The sequence below is a fragment of the Micropterus salmoides genome, unplaced genomic scaffold (genome assembly GCF_014851395.1).
Source record: "Micropterus salmoides isolate LMB-PRFRI ecotype aquatic unplaced genomic scaffold, ASM1485139v1 Ms_hic_scaffold_15, whole genome shotgun sequence".
NCBI classification, from domain to species: Eukaryota; Metazoa; Chordata; class Actinopteri; order Centrarchiformes; family Centrarchidae; genus Micropterus; species Micropterus salmoides.
Genome location: NW_024040596.1, coordinates 15,933,579 through 15,957,955, shown reverse-complemented (window position 1 = coordinate 15,957,955; position 24,377 = coordinate 15,933,579). Strand labels below are relative to the sequence as shown.

At 37.9% G+C, this 24,377-nt stretch overlaps 2 protein-coding genes across 2 annotated transcripts in view; one reads left to right on the top strand and one right to left on the bottom strand.

Moving 5' to 3' along the window:
- The window catches only part of gpc6b (glypican 6b), a 97,777-nt gene extending 96,353 nt beyond the window's left edge, over window positions 1–1,424 (top strand). The window contains exons 8-9 of the mRNA XM_038720602.1: window positions 45–220; window positions 686–1,424. Coding sequence (XP_038576530.1) covers window positions 45–220; window positions 686–891 — 382 coding nt within the window. The 3' untranslated portion in view covers window positions 892–1,424. The remainder of the gene's footprint in view (window positions 1–44; window positions 221–685) is intronic.
- A 1,451-nt stretch (window positions 1,425–2,875) lies between these two features.
- dct (dopachrome tautomerase) lies at window positions 2,876–11,348 on the bottom strand. The gene is made up of 8 exons (XM_038720603.1): window positions 10,833–11,348; window positions 10,336–10,635; window positions 9,632–9,732; window positions 8,487–8,653; window positions 8,155–8,334; window positions 7,876–8,011; window positions 7,582–7,783; window positions 2,876–3,859 (listed from the first exon to the last, which is right to left on the bottom strand). Exons 1-8 carry the CDS (start codon window positions 11,119–11,121, stop codon window positions 3,684–3,686), a joined length of 1,551 nt encoding a protein of 516 aa, XP_038576531.1. The 5' UTR covers window positions 11,122–11,348; the 3' UTR covers window positions 2,876–3,683.
- Window positions 11,349–24,377: the final 13,029 nt, after the last annotated feature.

The window sequence follows — 24,377 nt, the reverse complement described above, 5'->3', positions numbered from 1 at the left end:
ATACATCAAGTTTATTTTATTTGTTGTATTCTTCAACCTAAAAGGTACTTCCCTGAAGTTCAAAAGGACGGATTGACCAACCAGGTTAATAACCCTGAGGTGGGTGTGGACATCACTCGCCCAGACACCTTCATCCGCCAGCAGATCATGGCTCTGAGGGTGATGACCAACAAGTTGAAAAATGCCTACAACGGCAACGACATCTACTTTCAGGACTCAAGTAAGCAATTGGCTGCTTTTCCCATGCACACACATGACAACATGCAACTGTTTTTTTAAGCCAGGAAATGTATTTTTACATTGTCTTGCCCTCCACGCCCTGGTTGGTCGAGCGCATGCTCCAACTTGTCAACTCATCTTGTTAAGATGTCTACTTTGAAACACTATCTAAACTTGAGACACAAAAGACAGCGAAGGAGCAAATAACTACTGCCTGTGTTACTATATATGTTTTATTAATTCTATTGTACATTTTATTTACCACTTTTATAGTTTGTCCAGGCTTTTGAAAGGACAGTTTTCAAGTTAAATTTCATGGGTGGATGTTCACATTTGGGCTGTATGCAATTTTCAGGGCTTTATTTATTTTTGGCCTAATATCTTATTTTATATATTATTATTTAATGGAACTAGCTTGATGAGCAGGAACAGCTAAATGTCAGTCTGTTTTGTTATGGTTTTGCAGGCGATGAAGGCAGTGGCTCAGGCAGTGGCAGCGGCTGCACAGAGGTTTGCCCCACAGAAATGGACGGTGCTGCCACTGAAGCCCCAGTGGTGGAAGCTGACCGGAGCGGGCCTGTGCATGACTCTGCCCAACTCTGTGCACCCTCTGTAGTCCTGCCAACCATGCTGGCCCTCTCAGCCCTGGCACTCCACCGACAATGGAGATAATGCTGGAGGAACCAGCTAAATATGGACAGCAGGGTTATTTTTTTCTTTTTTGCAGTTTTTGTATCCAGGCAGTTTGGAGCTACAGTCAAGCAGACAGTATTCAGGCTGCCATCCTCAAGGCTAGAGGAGTCTGCTCTGAAAAAGAGAGCGGTCATGCATCATGATTTCCCACTTTCCCAAAGATCATGCAGTGCCATCCTTAGACTTGATATTTTGTGGCATCACTTCACCATCTAACACTGATGCCGACCCAACAAACTCTGCTTCAGAGATTTCTTGCACATATGGCAGGTATTAATGTAGGTCTCCATGTGGACAAATATAACATGCGCTTTGATTGTTTTGATTTTTTTAATGCAAAAATTGTTTGTGTTGAAAAATGTTGAGAATGTGGTTATTTGACCTAAGAGAGGCACAATAAGTTAAATATATGTTTAACATTATATTTTGAAACAAATACAAAGGATAATGACCTATATGGCAAAAAATGTGGTTTCTACCTACAATTTTTATTAAATCCTTGTTCCATTGTCAGTCATGTATCACAAATAATTGATTTTTGATGAGAAGTGATTGTATTCATCACATCTGTCATAAATCCGTGTTTGTTTATAGATCAGATGCAGCCACTGAATTATGTTGCTTCATCTAATGTTTATCAATAATTTCAGCATTTGGCAACAGTGTAGGTTACGCTGGGTTGGTCCTGGATCTGTTCTGCTCTTAGCCCTCCACTGAAACTGTTCAACAGCCACCTTGTGCTAAATCTCACATTTTGTTAAAAGGGGTAAGACTGACCTTTTTATATACTCATTTGCCTTGCAACAAATGTATTATCTGCAAAATATTCTTATATTATGCTGGTTTCTCAGGCTTGGTTCCAGGAGTAGACAGTCTGGAGCAATTATGGACACACGGAGAAGGTGTACCAGTAATACCCCCATAGTTATGCTGGTTCTGTAGTGTTGTGGGGTGCATGTCCTGGTTTGTAATCAATTAATGAACGTCAGAGAGAGTTAAACAAATTTTAATCTTTACTAATATATAATGATTGATCAATAATTTATTTCAGTTTGTTTTTTTAATCAGTTGGGGTTTATTTTATCCATTAAGTGAGTTGTTGCCCAGTGTGTTTCCATCCAACCACTAGCGTAAGTAACCTCCTCGCAAAGCCAATTAAAGAGATGCACGCAACTATTTAAAAAAATATTTAAAACATTCTTTTGCATACTCTACTGCCATTATTATCTTGGTCTGTATATGTGTAAATGGACGTGCACATTGCAGCATGAAAGGCACACCCATTCATTACAGAATCACCATCACTGAAGGAAGTCTTGTGTAGCTGTAATATTTAGATTCATTTACAGTCAGTGGGACCGAGGAAGTTTTCTTGTGCATCCTCAGAAAAGTCAGCAAGTATTTCCACAAATATTAAACAGTTTTAGAAGTTCCATGAATTCTGGATTTGCATATACAGGAACAAAAAAGCTGTGTTTGCCACTTTTGCATATGTGATTGAATAGCCAAAGCTTATCCTGTAAGTGCTTTTACAGTGTGGATAGTCATTAAAATGTGTATTGTAGTGTCTAAAAAGCTACAGACTGGAAGACAGTATTAAAAAAGATCAAGTCAAATAGTGCTATTTCTGAACATTTATAACCACAGTTATGTAAAAGCTGAAGAAGTAGCAAACATCACACAGTGGTTACTGGAAATGCAAAGAAAGGGTCCCTAAATTTATCTGTAAAGGTTGAATGGTTATGTCTGCAGCACAGACAGGCTTGAAGCCGACCACAGTCACCTGTGAAATGAGAATCTGTGGAGACTGGACAGGGCTGAACGCTTCAGTGAAGCTCCTCAGTAGAGCGTACTTACAGAGAATGTGAGAGGCCTGGCACTGCTGAGGGGGGCGGACAAAACCAGCCTGTATGTACGTCCACTGTTCTCTGAGAGCCCGCCAGCTCCATAACCACCAGGCCAGCTAAGCATACATATCCAAGGAATTAGCCAGTGTTATGCCCTCAGCAGTATATCAATGAATATTTGTTAAGCTTTTCATTATTGCATTTACATCAGTGTTTGCAGCCACATTGCAGGAACAAAAAAAAAAATAAAGAAAATGTCATAAATGCATTCTTTATTATGAATATTGATGTTACAGGATGCCCTTTTTATGTTTTGTATCATTGAACTTTTAATGGTAATATTTTTGCAAAAAAATATTGAAAATGGATGTCTGGTCTGACGAATAATCTGAAAAATACAATTAGCAGTCAACATTTTTTACAATCAATGCATTGCTATATGACGTCAAATCCTAATGAGGTGAAGTTTATTTGGAGTTTGAATATAATTTCAAACTAAGAGGGGTGAAGAACTAGTTGAGCAAATATGCCTTATTTGTGTTTTGTTACTGTTCTTGAGAATAAATATTTATTAAAAAAAAAACATTCCCATTTGATTGGTATTTGTGGTGATCGTAAAAGAAACTGAGAGGGTACATAATAATAAAAGACAGCTATAGAAAGGGGGTTTTGCTTTTGTAAGCTCACTAAAAGAATGTTACCAACCCAGTTAAAGGATGTACATAAATTTTCTACAATTTTTTTCAGTGGATATTACATGATTGTTCTTATATGTTAATTTCATATCTAAAAAGTAAAAATGTAATTTGTTTAAAGGACTCATATTTTCCTCTTTCCTGAAAGTAGAGGTTACAAAACATTGGTGATTGGCTGCTCTGTCTCCATTAGATATGTGTAAGTGTGTTTCAGAATAACAGATGAAATCTAGGCTTCCTCTGTGTACTTCCTATTTGTAAAGTCTGCTTTTATCAGAGGTTCAAAGCCTCTGTTTCTCCGCTGACGCAGGTAGAGCACAAAGATTAGGAGAAGCACCAGGAGACCAATGAAGACTCCTCCCAGAGTGGAGCCCAGCACAAACACAGCCGGCCCTCCATCTGCATCTGCAAAGATGAAACACAGGTGGAGATATTCATAGACTATATGATTCTGTAATATTCAACTGTTAACTGATACTTCAAAACAAACTTTCTAGCCCAAAAAAACCCACATCCGTCATGGAAAAGCAAGATGATTACAGTATTTTGCACAATGATGTAATGTATTAGACTCTTTTTTAGACGTTTCTTTCTACTTTGTCAGCTTTCTCATGTATATTAAAAATTAGACTTTATTGTTTGTCAATTACAGGGTGCCATCACTTATCAGTCTGTGCCAGAGATTAGTGGAGCATCTCTTCAAATTTTTTGAGCTGCAACTGTAGTGTAGAAAGAGATAACTTCTAAAGCTAGGCCAGGTGGAAGTTCATAAATTTAAAAGAATAGTTTGACATTTTGTTCTACATATTAAAGCAAGGTGTTAATTAGTGGACTTTAGAGGTGCTAGAAGGCAGATTTTGCTACCTTCAGACGGACCAAAGTTAGTTGTTTCTTGTCTTTTTCTAAGCTAAGCTAATGGGCTGTAGCCTCATATTTACCGTACAAATATATCCAAGAGCGTCACTTTGTGTTGAAATGTGATGGGGACATAAGGGCTCAAATTAGGGGTGTGAAGAGACACTTAGCTCGCAAGACATCACAATACGCAATATTAGGTTCACGAGAACAAGACAAAAACATCCTTAAACAGTGCTTAAATTTTGGTCTTTAAACACTTAATTTCCTGCATTCTTGTGAATGTTTCTGCACCAATTTATGGTGTAAATATTTTTATTTATATAAAAGGAAATACAAAATTCCAGTAGCACTTGAGATTTTAAAATATAGGGGACCTAACCCTGACATGGGGAGAGTTGTAACAACACCAATTCCACCAATTACAGATAAGATAGGAGTTAGGTGATCGTTTCAGTATGTACCTGCTTCCTCCCCAATCTGGCATGGTGGTTATCAAGGCTGGAAACAGACACATTCAAAATATATAGAGAAAAAAATTATTTTGAGGTAATAAAGTAAATTTTTTGACCAAGATTATATTTTGTTTATTATCTATACTATTGCAGATAAAATAGTTTGACTTACATTAGAATGAAATTAGTGCTCGGCAACGATTAAAAGTTTTAATCGTGATTAATCACATTGTTATGTGCAAAACTGAATAATGAATTCTAAAGTAGTGTATTGTGCACTTTTAATTTAAATGTACTGCTATATACACAAAAGTGCAATAACATGTGATTTGTAAACACTTTAAACAAATAATGTGCTTTTTACCAGCAGTATTCCCTTTACACAGTAGCAATAAAATATTTCTTGTAAATCTCAACTTAAACATTAATGTAATCAAATCAAATATAAAACCAAAGTTATTTGCCACTGCCAGGGCATTACCTTTTATCTAGCTTGTTAAAACAAGTTACTATCAGAGTCCAGAGCCACAATCATAACATCATAACAGGTACTTTCTGAGCAACAGGTTAACATATATAAATCTCTTTTCTTGTTGTTGTTTTTTCTGAACAGGTATCAGCAGAAATTTTTTTCTTTTATCAGGGAGCAGCATAGACAGTCTATGTTCAGTAGCAAGTGTCCCTGTTAGAGTGAGGTGAAGTGCTCGCCTCATGCACATGCTGCTGACGTTTTTGTACGCAACGCGCTGCATAAATCATTGGAAGAGAGACTAATGCTCACTGTTTGTTCCAGAATCTATTACTGTGTACTAAATAGGACATCAACAGGAGGGAATTCGCATGGCAGAGCCGCAAAACTAGATGAAGGCCTATCAGGTAGAGTTATATAACCTATAATTTTAACTTTAAATAGACAACAGCTGTTTAGCGCACAGAAGCCATTGCCATGGTTACTATCCATAGAGCGCCTGCCGTTTACTCGCGGAGCGCTTGCCTCCTGTTCACCTGAGGAGCGCAGAGCAACCCCGTGGGGCCAAGCGACTACGTTGTGATTTTACTACTACTACTTCTCTACTTCTCCCACACGCTGCATCCAACATAGTCTGCTGAAGCCTCCCTCCGCTGCTTGTTTGGGTGGGTAATTTGCAGGCTGATCAACATCCCACCCCTCATGTGACCCATGGTTTGACTGTATGTGTATTCAGAGCCAGTGAGCAACGGACTTTCAAAGTAATACTAACAATAAAAACTGCGTTAACATGTTGATAAATTAATTGTCGGTGTTAATTAATTCATGCGTTGACACAACAATAATGCCCTAATTAAAATGTAGTTTCTTAAGCAACATGTGATGCATTTTTTTCCTTTCTAATTTCAAACCACTATACTAAAATAGCTAGCTAAACATTGGCTGACAGGGCTGGGGCGGGTTTTAACACTTCTTTAAAAAGTGCTACAAACATCCTCTATACATACAACTAGGGACTTGCTTGATTTTAATATTTTACAGAGGGCCCTTTGCAGTCTGGGCCCACCAAGCCTGCACTACATGTTTACCAGCATTCATTTGTCAGCACTGTGACCTGTACTTCACATTCCCATTTTGTTCACATGTTGGCATGTGTATCAGCACTCATCTTTTCCAAACTCCTTCTCCGCTGGTGGAGAGGGCAGAGAAGTGTACAGGCAGCTTGTGAGAAATTCCAGTGCGCAAGAAAAAGTCCCCGTACGCCAAAGAGTAAAATATAGAAGTGCTTGTACTGCATACCAGTGAGTACTGGCCCACTTCAAGCACTGACTGTGACTCTGATTAAGAATATACACACAGACACACACCTCTTTTTTGTTAGACCTAAGGATGAACAATGATGCTCTTTAACTGAGTACATTTTAGTAGTATTTATTAAGTATACTGTTAAGTAAGTTTATGAAACTTTTATGATCAAGAACAGTGTCAAGCGGATTTCTTCTCAACACATCATCGCTGCGTTATTGTTTGGACACCACAATATCATATAGTGTGGCATCTATTTTTGCTTCTTTTGTCTAATTTTACAACTTACCCTGGTACTGGGGCAGGTTGTAACAAGGGAACACAAGTCATTTGACATCAACTCACGAGGTCTGTGATATTCTTGTAGAGGATTGAATTGGTGCCATTTGTAGTGAACAAATGTGGGTATTTTGTATAAAAGTATGAGAACTCTAGTTAAAAAAATAAAGCAAGTTATATTTGCTGAAGCAAGAAGTGTTACAACCATACCCAGTCTCCCCTATAAATATAACAGAGTATAATGCAGTGCAGCTCTCAGGCATTCTGAGCTGATTTCAGATCTGTTTCTCCTGTAGATCAACCTTTCTGTAATATCATCCCTGCTGAGTCAACACATATGTACACATGTATGCATTTAGTCTTCCATATTCTTTTGTCATGTTCAAAGGGAGAGAACGGAAAACTTGGCGAAGAAGAAACTGTGTCAAAAAGTTGTCAAAGTTATTGATTGGTGCATGCATGTTTTTGGGTCATTTTATAATCAGTAGCTTGTTTTTTTAGTTTAAGTTACTTTTTTTGGACAATGCACATTTGTTTCTTCTATATTTTAATTGCATTGCATGTTTTCTTATTGTGCAAATAAACCTTTCTAAAGCTATATTTCAGAAAGTTTTTATTGCTTTAGAAAAGTGGTGGGGACATGTCCCCAGTGTCCCCAGTGTAAATTACACCTATGAATATATCGATCTTCTCATCTAACTCCCTTTAAGAATGCGAATTTCACAAAATGTCACACTAGACTAATTCTTTTAACACTTGCTCACCATCCAGGGCAACAGCATAGGAATATCCCAGCTGCTCAGATGGAACATAGATCTCCTCGTTAGTGATCGGAGGGAAGAAGGGAACCATGTTGTAATCCCTGTTGTGACCGATCGGGGCCATCTCATCTGGGAAGGTGGCGTTGGATGGGCCAAATTTTCTCATCCACTTGTCAAAAATGGCATCAGTGAAAGCATGGAGCACCTGCAAGACAGGCAGCCAGGAACACCGCACGATTTTAATGACAACATCTCTACCATGTCATTTCAGAGTAAACCTTAAAATCAAATTCTGACCAGAAAGATGGGGTCGTTGGCCGCAGAGTGAGACAAAGCGCTGGTTCCGTTGAGCAAGGAGTGGACGAGGTTATGAAGGTTATTGACTGATTCATCCAGTTCCCCATTTGGTTTTTCGTACCCTTCAAGAGCATTTCTGTTACAAAGCACAAAGTCAGTTAAACAGTATTTTTGCAATTCCTCTTAAAACTAAAGTTAAACTAGCATGTCAACAATTGCTGACCATATTAGCAGGTATACATTTAACACTATTATTATTACTAAACAGTGGAGTTGTACCTAAAACTAAAGGAGGAGTTAGTGAAGTACGGAGGGCTGTCAAAGTCTCTGATTCCAAGACAGCTTCTGACGTCGTTCATGGTGGGCAGAGACATGTTACCTCTCTCCATTATCCCCCTCTGAATGGATCCCTCACTGGTGCCATTGCAAAGAGTCACCAGGCGATTGTAGTCATCCAAACTGGAAGAAAAAATTAAAATATTAAAATGTTTCACTGATTTCTACCATTCAAAACACATATTAATCTGCCCCACAATGTTAATTTCATTCTAATAGCCCACCACTAACTATTTAGTCTTTTCGTTCCCCTCTCATCAAAGTTTTGTGTTCACCTGTTACATACCACCCCCCATCTGGAGAATCTGGACTGGTTACTGATGAGGGACGGGTTATCTGGGTTTCGCCCCCCCAGCAGAGAGTCGGTGCACACATCACACTCACTTTGCCCTGTAGCAAAGTTCCAGTAAGGGATCGCAAAATTCTCATTGCCGGTCAGTCTCTGCAGGGTACAAACACATTTTATTGATAGTTACTATTAAAAATGATTTTGGTCATCAACATGGCTTTTTGACATCAAATATATACATCCTGATTGCTACACTGTGACTGTGACTTCCTCAGTTTGGATCCTGTCTAGGATTTATATGTCCTCTATTTCTCTTCCCAGAGCTTTCCTCTTTTTGTTCCTGGACCAATTATCTGTGTCTTATAAATCTTCAACATTCATTCAAGAATTATAAATATCTTGTGTTTCATCCAGAAGTTAGTTCTTTGAAGGACGGCATGTGTGTTACAAATAAATTGTCTTTTGGGTAGGTTATCTGCTCCTTAACAATTCAGTGCAAGAGTCTCGGGTATGTGTTTGTACTTTTAAAAATGTATTCACCAAAATGTCATTGATTAAAAAAATGGATGGATACATTCAATAGGAAAAATAACTGTTTGTAGAAGGTTTCTATGTAGCTGTAGTCTGAAAAGCACCTCCAAGAAATCACACACTCATGTGCCAATTTACAATTTAACAATAGCCCCAAATCACTCACAAAAACAAATATTGTATGTAGGTTTCCACTGAATAAAGCCCTAGCTTGAGCTCCAACCACTCCCACTCCCTCCCACTCATCTGTATCCACATAAATAAATCCACAGGGCAACTCGTACAAAATGTAGCTGTTTACTTAGATACAACATATATGACACATTTAACATAACATTCCACAAATATTACCAATGTAATATAAATGCACTCTAAATTATCCACATGCATATTAAGTGCAAGGCATCAAAAAATAAACTTATTGCATTTCTGTAAATGTGAACTGTAAATACACCAGCCTATAAATATTCCTTCCAATTTCTTCTACATCATTGAACCATGTAAATTACTGGTTTAATCAAAAGTAAACCCTTATAATGTTACTGATTCAATCCGGTCATGACAAAGAAATTACTTTAATAACACGTTTTCAGAAGATACCTGTAGCTCTCTTTCCAAGCTGAGGATGTGATACCTGTGCCAGGTGATAAATGCTGGTCCTTTGTGTGAGAAATCAATGGCTTTGAATGGACGGCCAGGACCTTCAGGGAAACAAAGTGTTTAATGAGCTCATCTCTTTGATCACAAGGCATTAATGTCTACATCACACACTATTATATGTAATAATATTAATACTAATCCACATCTGAGTAAAACAAATTACTTTAGATTTCTCACCAAAAAAATGTATAATTAAATTATATAATTACAGTCCAGAATAAAACTAAACATAAAAACTAAAATAACTAAATTTATGGAGTTAATGTTTTCTAATGCATAAACACAGTAACACAGGCCTGTATTTTCAATTCTAATCAACTAAGATGCAGAGAATTTTTAGGTTACACTTTGTTATTATAACTGTAAATATACCTCAAATGTATGTGGTAAAAAAAATGTGGATTAGGACTATCATGTTACCTCCTATTATTTGAAAATCTCTGAAACAATTACCATTTTAATATTACATTACATTACAATTAGCTGACGCTTTTATCCAAAGCGATTTACAATTGCTATACATGTCAGAGGTCACATGCCTCTGGAGCAACTAGGGGTTAAGTGTCTTGCTTAATATATGGCGATGTTCCTATCAATAAGTAACAAGTTCCAGTATGTCAAGTTATCTGACACTGCTCACTTACCAAGAAGAGTGTCTCGGACAGAGTAGTAATGTTGCCAAACAAAGAAGTCGTAGATGGAGATGTTGGCGATCTGGGGCTCATTTCCATTTGGTCCAAGGAGTCCCAGCCAGTGCTGAGTGGCAATGACATAGTCTGGGTGGTCGGTGGTCTTCGCCAGTTCCAGCACATTGAGGAACTCCTGGAGCTCTTCAGGGGTCAGGGAGTGGATGTTCTTCCGTACAACGGGGACTTTCCTCTGGTCGCAGTTTAGTCCGGTCCAGCCAAATTTACACTGACCACAGTCATAACCTGCAAAGTTACCTGCAATACAGAGAACTAAAAGTGTCAAATCATGTTGATGATACATAGGGCTGAACAATTAATTGAATAATTATTGAAATTGCAATATAAAGCACAATGTCCAAATTGCAGGAGCTACAATTTTTATTATAGCCATTATTTAGCTGAATGTCCTTGCTCACCAAAACAGCATTTTAGTTGAACTGTACATGACTCACCAGTACATCTGCAAGTCTGATTGAAGAATTTCGTCGGCCACCTCTCTCTATCATCAACATTTCTCAGTCTGTACGGTCCTCCCCAGGGTTTGTTGTCGACTTGAACAGCCGAGCAACTTCCTCTCCCCGACAGAGAGCCACACACATTGGCAGGATCTGATCCCAAAACGGGGCAGCACTGCTTGGACAGGATCCCCTTGACTGTGCAGCACACACGGGGAAACTGAGCGTCTGCAGGCTCGGGCCAGAAGAGTAAACAAAGAAGAGCAAGACCCAGCGCGTTCATCATATTTCGTTTGTTTCAGTGGTGACAAATCAGTTTGTACATAAACTATCAGCAGTTATACGGTCAATTAGTTCCCCCAGGGGAGTGTGGAATCTCAGTCTGCTATGGTCCCCAGTTGTGTATCTTCAAATTAGATTCAGCAATAGTTTTAACATCTGCGGAAATAACACTTGAAGCCAAATAATGTTGTGTTCCAGCTTGTTTCATGCATATTAAGAAAGCCTCTAATTTCTGTTCTTGCTTTAGTAGAGCTGCGGAGGATTAAGCCAACGGTCTTGTGATGATCACCTGACAACAGAGCTGTGAACAGTATGCACACCAAGAAACTGCCTGAAGGGATTATGGAGTGTTGAATAGCCACTTTGTACAAAAAAAACTTGTGTCTGATTCACTACGTAGAGCAAATCTGAAAAAAGATAACGCAACAGGTTAATACTTCAGCAACCTGCATAGACATTTGTTCAAATACAAATAAATTATGTTTTGATGTGTGAACAAATACCATAAGGAATAGTTCTGATAACACGTTTTAAATAGAAACATTGTCTCAAAACAAATTAATTGATTTGTTGCATTCTCAGCTATCCTAATAAAAGACCTGAACTGAACTTAAATAACTGAAAATCTGTTTTCAAGTCATGATAGGTAGATCTACTGTGTAAATCTTAATGAGGGATTAATCCCTTTAATCCAACCACAAGTTACATTTTTCAGAATTGTTTGGAGCTATTGTTGCAGATTTATTCTCAGCTTTAAGTTCCATTAATCAAACTTTTCATTCCAGACCTGAGATGACACAACTGTGCATGTGAGGTGAGAAAAAAGCAACTGTAGGAATCACAGGACTTGATGGTTCTAGTTTCAAAACACATCATGGTCTAATCTTCACATACCCACACTGGTTATGCAGTGGTAAAGAGGAGCAGTTCATTTACTCATGTACTGTACTGAAGTACAATTTTGAGGAACTTGTACTTTACTTACCTAAAGTAAATATGTGTACTACTTACACATTACACATCGCTTAAAGTCATATATAATAATATATCAGTCAGAAGGTACATCAGAACCAATAATTTTACTTTGATACTTTAAGCATATTTTACTGATAATATTTCTGTACTTTTACTTAAGTAGGATTTAGAATGCAGGTCTTGTACTTGTTTGGAGTATTTTTAGGCTACATTTTTGTGTTGGTACTTTTACAAAAGTAAAATGATAATAGTATATACTATATAAATCAAGTCTAAAAAACAGAATTCTAAGAAATTATCAGAATATTGTAGCTTACTGTGACCAAATAGCCTTTGTTCCAAAGTACTGCAGTGCAGAGTCAGTCTGCACAGTCAGTAGGCCTATGTGTAGGCTATTTAGCTACTGTAAGCTTATGTATAACAGTGCATGCATAATGGAACTGTGACATGTTCAGGAATAATGTAAAGAATATAGCCGCAAGCGGGAATGATTGGGATCCAAGCTAGTCATGAAAAATGCATTTGACATTGACAAACATTTGACATTTTCAGAGGAGAAGAACAGATGCAGATTAAAGTGATGAAAGAATTTGGAATTTGAGATAATTGCCAAAACGCAAACTTGATTTTTACAGCATCACCTTGAGATAAGAGAGTGTCATTATATTATCTACCTGACTACTGGGTGAAATGTTCAACCCATCTGCAACATTTTGTTGTTTCAAAGTTTCAAAGTTTAAGCTGCAGAAACACTTTTTAGCAGAGAAAATATGAAAGAAAGTGCTAGGGATCCAAATAAAACGTTAAACTCTTTATGATCTGAATTCCCCCAATGTCAGTAAGTCTGACTTGTTCACGTGGGGATGTGAACCCTGGACCTGAAAATCTCCAAAGTAGGTGACTTACTGACGGAGCTACTGGTTAGAGACCAATTCCACACTTTTTTAACAACTTTATTTGAATGTGCAAATCTTACAATCGTATCTAGCATGTGCAGTGGTGCAGTTTTGTGCGTGGCTGGCAATCGCCTCACACAAAAACACACATAATTCAACTATCAGTCGACTATAGGCAGGATTTGGCGATTCTGATTCGACTATGTAAATCCTTAGTCAGGGACAGCCCTAGAAATCATATATGGTACTGTAGTAATGTCTCTTTGGAACAAAGCTCTTATAGATCTATTATTACAGGAATGACCGGAAAAAAACTATTTTACCAATAGAAGTGTCAGATGGGAATAACAAGGGCAATTGTTGTGCAATAACCCTTGTTTGAGATTTCAATAGCATACAGACTCCAGGGGGTATTGCACCAAAGAAGCTGTTTCCACATACCTTCTCACAACTTGAGGTAGTGACGTCACATGTGCCAGACCTGGATAGTTTTGTCAGTTTAAACTTAAAACACTTACAACAGTCAAGAACAGTCAAGTCAAAAAAAATTCTGAAAGAAATCACATATCATTCTGTTGGTTTTGGGTTTGTTGTCAGTTATTTTGTGGCACTTGATCCAACACTGAGCAAAAAGACAATGTTGTGCATACTGTTATTTAAGTTACTGTTAAGTTATAGCAAGATACAGAATATCATTGCAGATTCACCATTTGACCAATTGAAAAAAACCCTGAAACACTTGATGTCGGCCATCTAGAGAATGTCTGTGTCAATTTTGATAGTGTTTGAACAAAGACTTGTGGAGATATAGATGTTAATTGATTTAGCATATTCCGAAAAATATAGTGACTGACTTCTGAATTGACCATAGGTTGCAGTGAGGCAAACATTTGTCACATATAGATTTTTTTGAAGTTTGATATGAGAAATATATGTAAATTTACATTATTTGTAATAATGGTGAATGCATGTGCCATCCTCATATCACCTTCAATAATTTACCATTTAATCTCATATAACCTTCAATAATTTCAATAACAGCCGAACTATCCCTCAAAGCACAAATTGGTCAGTGGTTGGTCTTCCAAGAATCTGAACCACAAAAACGCCCTGAAGGCAGACTAGTCTGAAAAAGAGTTCTTGTGGATTGGGGTGTGTGATGCTGGGGATACAACACTGGATTCCATGTAAACAAGTGTCTCATTCAGGTTTGAAACTGTAGGCCTATTCAGGTTTGTGGACATGTGGGACACACGTTTTTTCTCTTTGTATTTCTTAGCCTATCTTTTTATTTTTAGGACGTTTTAGAACCTACTACCAAATGAATTTCCTTTTTAAGAATAAAGTCGAGCTTGACTTGAATTGGAGTAGCATATTCAAGAGGAGAAATCAATTAGGCTATAGCCTATCGTAAATTCTATCAATTGAAAACACACAAAGAAATTTAGTAACTCATCCTCATTCTCGTTTTTTTGTATGTTTTTCATTAACCATAAAGTTAAAATCCATAACTTCCCATCCATTCACACCTGTAGGGTGAATTTGGGTAATCTCTAATTTTGAATTGCATTGAACTGCAATTTATTTGGGTAGGACATTAGATTAGACCTTTCTGAAACCCCTTGGGTGTTTTCTAACTACACCTGAAGAAAGCATGTAGGTATCATACACAACACAGACATGCCACACCTATTACTGTTCTTTGTACCAAAAAAAGTCAGAATTTGATAATCTGGCACAGGTCACTTTGTAAACTGAAATAATTGTAAAAGGCTTTGTCAAAAAACACCTTACTTCATGCCTGTCAAACTCATTGTCACCATTTTTTAAAACACTATGAAAAAATTAAAGCTGCAAGCAGCGTTGGGCGGGCCCTCGCACTTATAGCGCGTCCGGGCGTGAGCCGGCCGCGTTGCATATTCTGGAGCTCTGCCGGTGCGGCTGTGAATTTGCTACGCGGTTCCGACGCCGCATGAAGGTGCTATATGTCACTTCCTGTGTCCCCTATGTGGAGCTACATAGCACTTGCCGCTATGAATATAAATCGGTATTGCCGTGTAGATGTCTGCGGGGTAGGAGAGTTATCAAGCACGTAAAGTTTGGTGCAGACGTGAGCATGTACACTGAAGTTACAACAACTTCCTGTGTCATGGCGAAGAGTTGATCTTTGACGCCACGCCACGGACACGCCCATTGACGAAAACTCACAGATAGCACAACTTTTCATCTTCACTGCCTTTAGAAGGCACTTTTTGTCTCTGTGTTCATAAGCATAGTGGGATATACTGCGTGGCACCTCCTTCTTCTTTTTGGGATTTGGCTTTGGCTTTGACCCTTTTCCCTTGTCCTTCCCCTGAACGTAGGTGAGATGTTCATCCCTTGTAGAGTTCATGGACGGTGGTTTTGATCTCTCCCGGATGGAACATTCCTTAGACAAAAAATTGAACCTGACTGACGCTCCCTGCCTCCACTAGTTCCTTGTACTAGACTATATTTTTATTTTATTTGAGAAAACATGTATATCTATATATATATACATATGTTTTATTTATTTATTTTACTCTCAATCTATTTTATGTCTTGATTGGTGGAACCTTGAGTACCTGCATCAGTCTCTAGCATGATGTTTTTTGTTTGTAGTATGTTTTTCATAGTTATGTGCATCATGTGTTGTCACAATGGATGTTATCTTCTTGCTGCAACACAAATCTCTCTTTGGGTATAAATAAGTAACCTAACCGAACCAAACCTATAGTTCCCTCCATTCTATTCTCCGTTGGTTGTGATTCTTACTACTTTTCTCATTTGCCTCTCTCTCCTCACTCTTTCTGTTGCCCACTCTTTTCCTGACGCTGTTGTGCCATTGTATTCTGTAATACATTTAACTGAGTTAATTAAAGGTCTTAGATGTTTTCATATTTTAGCTGACTAATACGAATACAAATATTGTTAATACAAATGTTTTAATCTTTTTTCCTTTGTGTTTTATTTTTCTGCCTTTGTGAAGCACTTTATAATATGGATTCTGAAAAGTTCTTTACAAATAAAGATTGTTATTATATTATAAATGCCACATTTTTACATGATAAACAACTACAACATATGTGTGTTACAACGATCATACCTGTAAAACGTCCAATAATAGCTAGGCATGTATTTATTTTAATTGTGTAGCACAGATTTATATAGAGAGGCTATTGTTTGAGACAGGTGCTTATGTTTAGGTGTTTATGTACCCTACGTATATTACCCTCATTAAATCATGTGATTTTAGTCTCAAGAGAGCCATGCTAAACCTATAGTAAATGTTCTGTTGACTAGATTTAGTTATATAAATAAACACACAGGAGCTTAGTTGTCCCAAATTACCCAAACTCACCGTACTTGTATACTTGTGGCTACAATCATGTTAATCATTTGCTCTGTGTTTTCATCAGAAGTTGTTTCATGTTGATTTTACCATATGGGCATGATTTGTTTGTTGCTGTCAGCTAAATGTGGTTTGAGTTTTATATATTCGAGCTTTGTTCAGAAAGTCATGATGACTCATTAAAAACCCCTGATGCTGAGATATGTCTCTTTAACCTAACCACTAACGCATCACAGTGGCCTAGCATGTGACAGCTGCTAGTGTAAATTGTAGTATTCAGAGTTAAGGGGAGTTTGTATTCCACCACACCAAAAAAAAGTTAGTGTTTTCCATGAAAGATATAAATTGATTAGCCATACTGCATGCATACCATAACTGAAGTAAACTTACAATCCCGCCCATAATCATTTCTGGAGTACTTTCATTACTGATAATGGTGTTCATTAGAGTAATACTACAGGCAAATAAAACCATTATTTTCCAAGTATTTCCATACTGTCTGTTTGCCTGCTTACATCCTTGTGACGGAAAGGCAAGAGCAGTCACCCCACCTGGATCCGAACCCAGGTCTACAGGGTACCAAAGATGACTTGACTGATTGTAACAGTCAGTCAAGTCAGAGCCAGGCTCATTGGTATGGCAGTCACAGCACTTACTCAACGGTGGTCAAAATCCTTTATATCAAAATATTACATTTCAGATATTCAGCATATGATTTCACTGTGGTAGATACAACAATCAAGCTTTGTATTAAAATCCTAAATCTAAACATAACAATACAAAATATTTGGAAAAATGTGTCTATAGAAATTATTTCACATTTATTTCACTCAACAAGTCTGCCAGCATGTAAAGTGAGAGGCAAATAAACATCAGGCCCAGATTGTTTGATACCAATGAATATTCCAGTGATTTCATTGTTGTTCATCACAGTCACGGCTTGTCATGTGAAGGAAAATTTGATGTTTTGCATCCAAATAGCAGAATCCATTATTACACAATAAATAAACATTACATCACATTAAAGACAAGATAAAATAAAAATTAAAAAATATACCTAAAAGGTTTAGCAAACTAATTTACTGAAATGATGATAGTAAATACAAGCAAATGTGCATAGACATAAATGAGCACCTTTAGTACAAACTCACACAGCTCAGTTTTTGAATTTAAGATTGCGGTGTTATCATGTTTAAAAAATACAAAAAATAAAACAGAACAGAAGCAGAATTGGGTAATTGTTTTAACCATTAAGATCTCATTAAGTTGTCATTTACAATGATGTTATACGTCATTGTAAATGACAACTCAAGAACCATCGCTCAATGATCTTTCTAGTTTACATTAAGGTAATAATAATTTACGATTCATCACAGTTTTTCAGTTTTGCAATTTAGTAAGTTATTCAAAATGGCAAGACTTAAAATAAAACTGAGTTGAATCTAATTGACCTTTATTGAAAATGCAGTGTGAACTGCTGAAAAGCAGCTGCATAAATGTAATGTTAAATTCTCTGAACAAAATTCCTCTTCTTCTTCATTCAGATATATTGTTTCCATTATTTTAACTGGCCAAGGGAAATTTCTTCTACCCAAAACGGACTCCTGAAAAATGTGTAAATAAACAGAATCCATTATTCCCACTGAAACACAGGATGGTGCCAGAGAGCCATGGAGAAACATGCCTCTTTACTGTGTACTATAATGGTATGCAATACAGGACTGTGTGAGTGAAAAATACTTTTAATAAAAGGATGGTGGGCTTTGATTTGAATTTTTAAAAATAATCTGCTGATTGGTTTAGGATAACATAGGAATACTTTCAACATATTTTTCTGATTACCTGTGGAGATTCTGAGGACATGTATTACACAAAACAAAGGAAAAGTGTCAGATTTTGAATTGCATAAAACTTAATTATATAACTTATTGCATCTATTCACTGTCCATTTGTCTTTTCCCTTTTCCCTTTTCAGGTTCAACATAAGGATGCAAAATAGTCCATAATGCATCTTTGAAGCAGGACAAATGAAACTATTCTGTTAATAGTCTTTCAAAGTGAATCACATATTGAGGTGATTATTCATTTGTGAAATGATCTACTTGTTACCATGTGGACGGAGAAATGCATCCATTTACTTGACAGCTTTGAGAATATTGCACTTAACACTTAACCCACTCTGCATATGTTTTATTGGATTATGTGTTGGCTAAATAATAGGAGACCTTTTACATTTTCAATGGAGGCCACTTCAGTTACATTTACACAGAACAGAGCCCAGTGTGCTAGAAACTGTTTAAAAGCAACCGATTCACATGTTTTTGCTTGTTTTTATTAAGTATTATTTCATTAATGATGTATAATGTGAGGAGACACTTGACAATCCCTGCTGGAGCTTTTGGGTTTCTTCTCCATATTCATGTAAGGTTTTTTTGTTGTTTTTGAAATGAGCACATATCAGATCTTAAGTAGTTTTACTCTTGGGAAAGTTTTTATTAAAGGGAGGAGAATGGAGTCAATGTTGTTGTGGTGCAAAGGAAATAAATTACTACAAAACGAACAGGTAAGATGAAACAAAAAATAATTTATATTAATTTTCAAAACTACCTGAAGTTCATTTTAAGTTTAAAAACAGGACAGACCATGTGATCACCGGTAAATTGCATAATGTCATGAAAGCTTTCTAACTAATTAATTCATTAATTAACAAAAATACCTCTTACTAACCAATGCTTGTAATTATTCCAATACTGAGATAAAAAAAAAAATCTTGCATTTTGAAACATTTTGGCATGCCAGTTCTTAAGAACCTCTTCAAATCCACATCCCTGAAAATTATTCTATTCTATTCAAAAACACAAAATCCACTTTGTCTGGTTAAAACCCCTTTTTAACATTGCATTACATTTGTAACATTTGTAGCACACTTTATATATACCCCAGTTTATTTTCCAAAACAACACTGTGTAAATCTCCCGCAGAAGTCTCATATTTATTTTATGGTGTTTCATTTATGTTTTTTTTCTGATATTATGTGTACATTTGTATTGTATTTTTAAGAATGACCATTTTTCCTTTTTGTGCATGCAACCACAAATGTCAAGAATCAGGTCTATATAAAAAGGTGATATGAAAATATAGTAGTTGTGGTAGCTGTAGCAGTATGCCTACTTTTATATCCACTATGACAGTATATTCTGGTGGAAGAGAAAGCGTGATATGGTTCAGACAGAAATGGGGATGCAGTATCTGTAGACAATAGCAGGGGGGCAGTGTTGCTGTTTCTGGTGGCCTTGGTTCACTGGAATGACTGGCCCTAACAGTTTGCATTTCCGTCAGGATGCTCCAAGAAATATGCCATGAAATAGTCTAGGATTGGACATCTTTGTACTTTAACTGTCACCATTTCAAATCTCAACCATGCCATGCAGTGAGTGACAGTATATACAGTGGGCTGGGTGGTATGCAGTCGTATGAAATGACTAGCCTGTATAGAGTTTTAATCCTCTTTAAGACTCCAATCTATCTCCAAATTAATATCTAGGGGCCACATATCCCTCTGCACTAGTTTGTTCTCTGTATAACCCACTTCTCTTGCAAACCGATCAAATTATTCACTGGAAAATAAGATTAATAGTTATGCTTCGAAACATGCTCGAGGTCAATTATTTGGGAGATTCCAATGATATAGTCATTACACTGTAAAGGCAATTCAAGGACAAGCAGCATGAAGAACTGTGTTGTAGATTAACTGCCATTAAAGGTCAACGTGCGTTCAAATTGATGAAGATGCTATCCATTTTCATCAGTATGAAGTGCACAGTATATGGGAAACCTATAATGCTCATTACACGCATTTAAATGAGTCTGTCCTAATTACTAATCAGTCTCTTGTACCATTAGAGATGGAAATTAGAAATACAAAACAGACCCCTGGGTGTCATTAACTCAGAATATATTAGAGTTTCCTTTTATACTTGTTGAAACTTTGTCAAATATTATAATATTTCAAAGGCAGGAGTCTCATTTTTTATTACTTACAAACTAAAATCCCAGGAAGTGTGTAACTCTAAATAACACTTGCTTGTGATTATAACAGAGTAGTGTGGTATATTTTTGTTTAACTGGCTTCTAAAAAACAAAACTATACTGTTTATTTTGCTTTGCCCCAATCAGAATATTGGCTAGACCCTTCAGTGATTCTTTCTTCAGTGATTCCCGCCCACCTCTCTGGCAGCTTACCGATTTACATTTGAGCATAATGCAAGCATTAGAGGAGGCACAAGGCAGCCCTGATAAGTTACAAAGTGCTCCAGGGGTAAACCTCGTAAGAGAGGGTTTGGAGTTATTTACAGCGTTCAAATCCTTCAAAAAATTCATGTCTGGAGGATGAGATTGGTTTTGCAGTTGATGCTTTGCACACAAAGCAAACACAATGCGTATGGAGGGTGTTTAGCTGTAAATGACCAGATGACATTAATTCTAATTGACTGATCTCATCCCATGCTTAGGACCAGTGTGTATGATACTGCTCAGGACACAAGGGTCCTGTCAAGGCATAATGTTATACACAAAGCAACAAAACAGAAACACTAAGATTGGCTTAAGAAACGTGGAACACAGAAGACTAAAAATGATTTTTAAATGCAATTTAATTTTCAATGAAGTAATACTTAAGTTGTATGGCATTTTCTATTCAAAGATATGTGTTGATTGTGCAGTTCTCATAATAAGAGTGCTCAAAATTTGCAAAGCCATTACAAAGGAGGTTAAAGGCAGGAATTCCTTCTTATCAGAAATGCTCTCTGTACAGTTGTTCCATTTGAAATGCATTTAATTGCAAATAGAAAAGAAGAGAGAGAAAGCCAACAATGCGAGGGTCTGAAGCATTTTTGTCGTCTGCTTTGAGTGAGCGTATTCAAATCTAAGCGGGCAGACAATGAAGGAAAGGAATCGTGCTCTGAATAGCCTCTCTCTCTCTCCTTTTCATTCCCAAGCCAATTCACAGCCTTCTTCTTCTCTGCTGTTAGGGGCGGGCTTTCCACAGCTCAAACTTCCTCGCCACTGTAAAACAACACATCCATCTGATAGCACGGCAGTATTCATCATGTCCTTGTGAGAGACCTGTGTGTGAGCCTGGGGTCCTCTGTGAATACTGTCTATGACAATCTTCATGACATATTTGGAGGCCATGTTAGGCTTTCTCAGAACTCTTCACCCACTTGTTTGACAAGGATGCCGCACCTCGCTTGCATCAGCCTTTGCCAGGCCTTTCGTCTATAGCCATGGCCAAGCCTTGACCCGGGATCCCTCTCCCCACTCGTTCCACTGAGGGGAGGAGTATCTGGGGATCATGGGGCACAAAGTGCTTGAAGCCTGTGCCTTTGTTGGGGCAAGCTGGGAGAGAACACCCCCAGCAGATATGCTGACAGTCTCATGGGAGCAGGAGAAGAAGTTGAAGCAAGAAAGTGCACCCTTCAAACTTTCCAGTGCAGTGCTAGGAATTCTATTTTTTCTCAACAAAGATTTATACATATTTATACAAGCCCAAATACTGATAGGAAGGTGGCAGAAAAAAAATCTTGGAATTGCAGAGGTAAACTATATGTAAATGCCATAAAGTAATAGACTTGTAGTGCAAATCACACCATTTTATCTTTAATTTTGCTTTCGTGCCCTCCCCACTCCCTCCCCCCCATCCTCTTTCCTCTGGCTTAAAGGTGCATCAGAGATATGCATTTAAGCATATTCAGAACACGGGGCGTGAAATTAAATGTGTGGCAGAGTGAGAAAAATATACAGACGCTGGAGATGCCTTAAAAATAGTCATTTATGCAGATGGAGAGGAGTGAAATCATTTGCAATGGGATGACCCTCTCTCCAAGCATTTCTCCCCTCACTGTTCTTCCCTAATCTTGCACTGTATCTTCATTTTTCATTGAACTCGCCAGTTTGCTGCTAAGCAGCCTTGTAGATAAGGCAAAGTGCTAAAAGGAGACGACAGAAGGAGCTCAGTGGGCCCGTTTCTATTGCACTTTCACCCAAGGCAATGGGCAGAATTTAACGGATTCCTTCCAACATATGTTTTTGCCAGATAAGTAAACAGTGTGTGTCGGAAATGAAAAAAAAGCATTTGCAATTTAATGACATTACAGCTCCCAGCTTAGCCCGCCGTGCTGCGAGGCGAGGAGCAGAGAAAGGGGAGAGCGGAAGAATGGAACCGGGTGTCATCAATGTTTTTTTTCTTCTTTTTCCTTGCAAGAAGCAGCACTGAATTCTTCTTATTCTTTTCAAACCCCTTCCCTTCTCCATCCCTTCCTGGTATTTTGTTCTCTTCCCATAGTTTCCTCGCCTTTGTCAGAATGAAATTATCTATTATTTTATTCAGAAAACTTGCCATCCCCTGCCATTCTACCCTCTCCAGCATCTGATTCTCTCAGATTTTCTGAGCTAAAAACACACACATGAGGGCCATGAGTGAGCGGGAGCTCTCTCTCCCTACATTCCCCTCACCCCCACCTTACCCTCCTTTGTCTGGCTTCATCAAAGTGCAATAGATGCTTGGCACAACGAAGAAGAGCAAGCCTCCATGTTGTCATAACGTTCAGACCTAATGTGAGGACCAGTAGAAGATGATGAGTTGGAGAGAGAAACACCTCAGTCTGTATTTCAGTGGCAGTAAATGATCCATCCATCCTATGTGAAACTCAGTGATTTTCCTCTTTTCTCCCTGCTGGCTGTCAGGCAGCGGCCTTATTATAGAAGGCTAATTGTGCAGGAAAGCAGATTATGAGAGGGGTAGGATGTACTCCTTGACCATGTGCTAATGTGATGACAAGTTTGGGGACCCTCTAAGCAAAAGGCGTCGCACGCCACAGCACTTTTGGCACTGGCTATAATCTGCCTTTGGTATTAACTCAGCAAACCGCCTTGTTTGAGTATGGATCAATCGCTCGCTCATTATTTTTACAAGAAAGCTTTATATTCAAGGCGCTTTCCTGGTGTTGATCTCTCATTAACCATGCTATGTAAATGCACTGGCAATCCCTGTGTAAGGGATACGTCACCCCAGGGCCTAGGCTTGCAGAAGCATGTTAAGGAAAAGAAGGGGCAGGAAATTTGGGTCAGTTGCCTTAGCCAAAACTTGAATTTCAGGTTTTGCTTAAAGCCCCCTGCTCAGCTTTTCTCTTTTAATGTGTTTTTGTTTGGTGATGTTATGTTTTAAATGTCAGCCCTGGAGCTGTCCAGCAATTTAGGAGGCACAAAAAGCCCTGTCTCAGTATCACTTCCAAGTGTTCATGTTACCTCTGTAATGCTGCTGGCTGCAACATTACACACACTCTATTCACCCATGGTCTTTTATCACCTCTGAGTGTATTGACTGTACAGGTAAAAGGTTAGATAGGGTCAGAATGGGGTGATAATATTACAGGACAAACAGAAATGCCTGATTCACCATGTTGAGTGGCGTTAAGGAGTTATTAGCCGTGTGCTACTAAACTAACTTATTTATCTGAGCAGAAAGGACCTGACATGTGACACTGGCTCTTGAATCTGCATGAACTGAATTAGCTGTCAAGATGCATTGTGCATCAAATTAAGAGGCGACTATTTCAACTTGTTTACTCATTTCTCAGATACACATACAAACATCCAACAATTGATGGCGCTCAGAAATCTGTTTGCCTGACAAGAGATCATGATGCACGTGGTATGAGAAATAGAGGATTCTGCCATATTTGGCTTCACTCTGCACCGGCATGGTGAATGACGCAACAGGAAAATTAACCTGACAGCACTAGGCAACGGCTTGGCATTTCTTTTGCGCCCTACATACATAAATCTCTTATTATTGCTCTGCGTTAGCTATGTATATTTTTACACCTGTCTGCACTAATATCAAAGTGTAGAGGTTTGCTTGTAGACATTCAAGTTCATTTGTGTCTCTTGTAACAGTTTGTTTGGGTGCCGTCTCTTTGAGGGGGGAAAAAATGCTGCTATTCCCAGGTTCATTCTATT

Excerpts from the sequence above, each read along its gene's own strand:
- dct (XM_038720603.1), bottom strand. The coding sequence starts at position 11,121 with ATGATGAACGCGCTGGGTCTTGCTCTTCTTTGTTTACTCTTCTGGCCC. Across the intron at positions 10,636-10,832 it reads TCAGACTTGCAGATGTACTG|GTAACTTTGCAGGTTATGAC; the intron begins GTGAGTCATGTA and ends TCTGTATTGCAG. Across the intron at positions 3,860-7,581 it reads CTATGCTGTTGCCCTGGATG|ATGCAGATGGAGGGCCGGCT; the intron begins GTGAGCAAGTGT and ends TCATCTTTGCAG.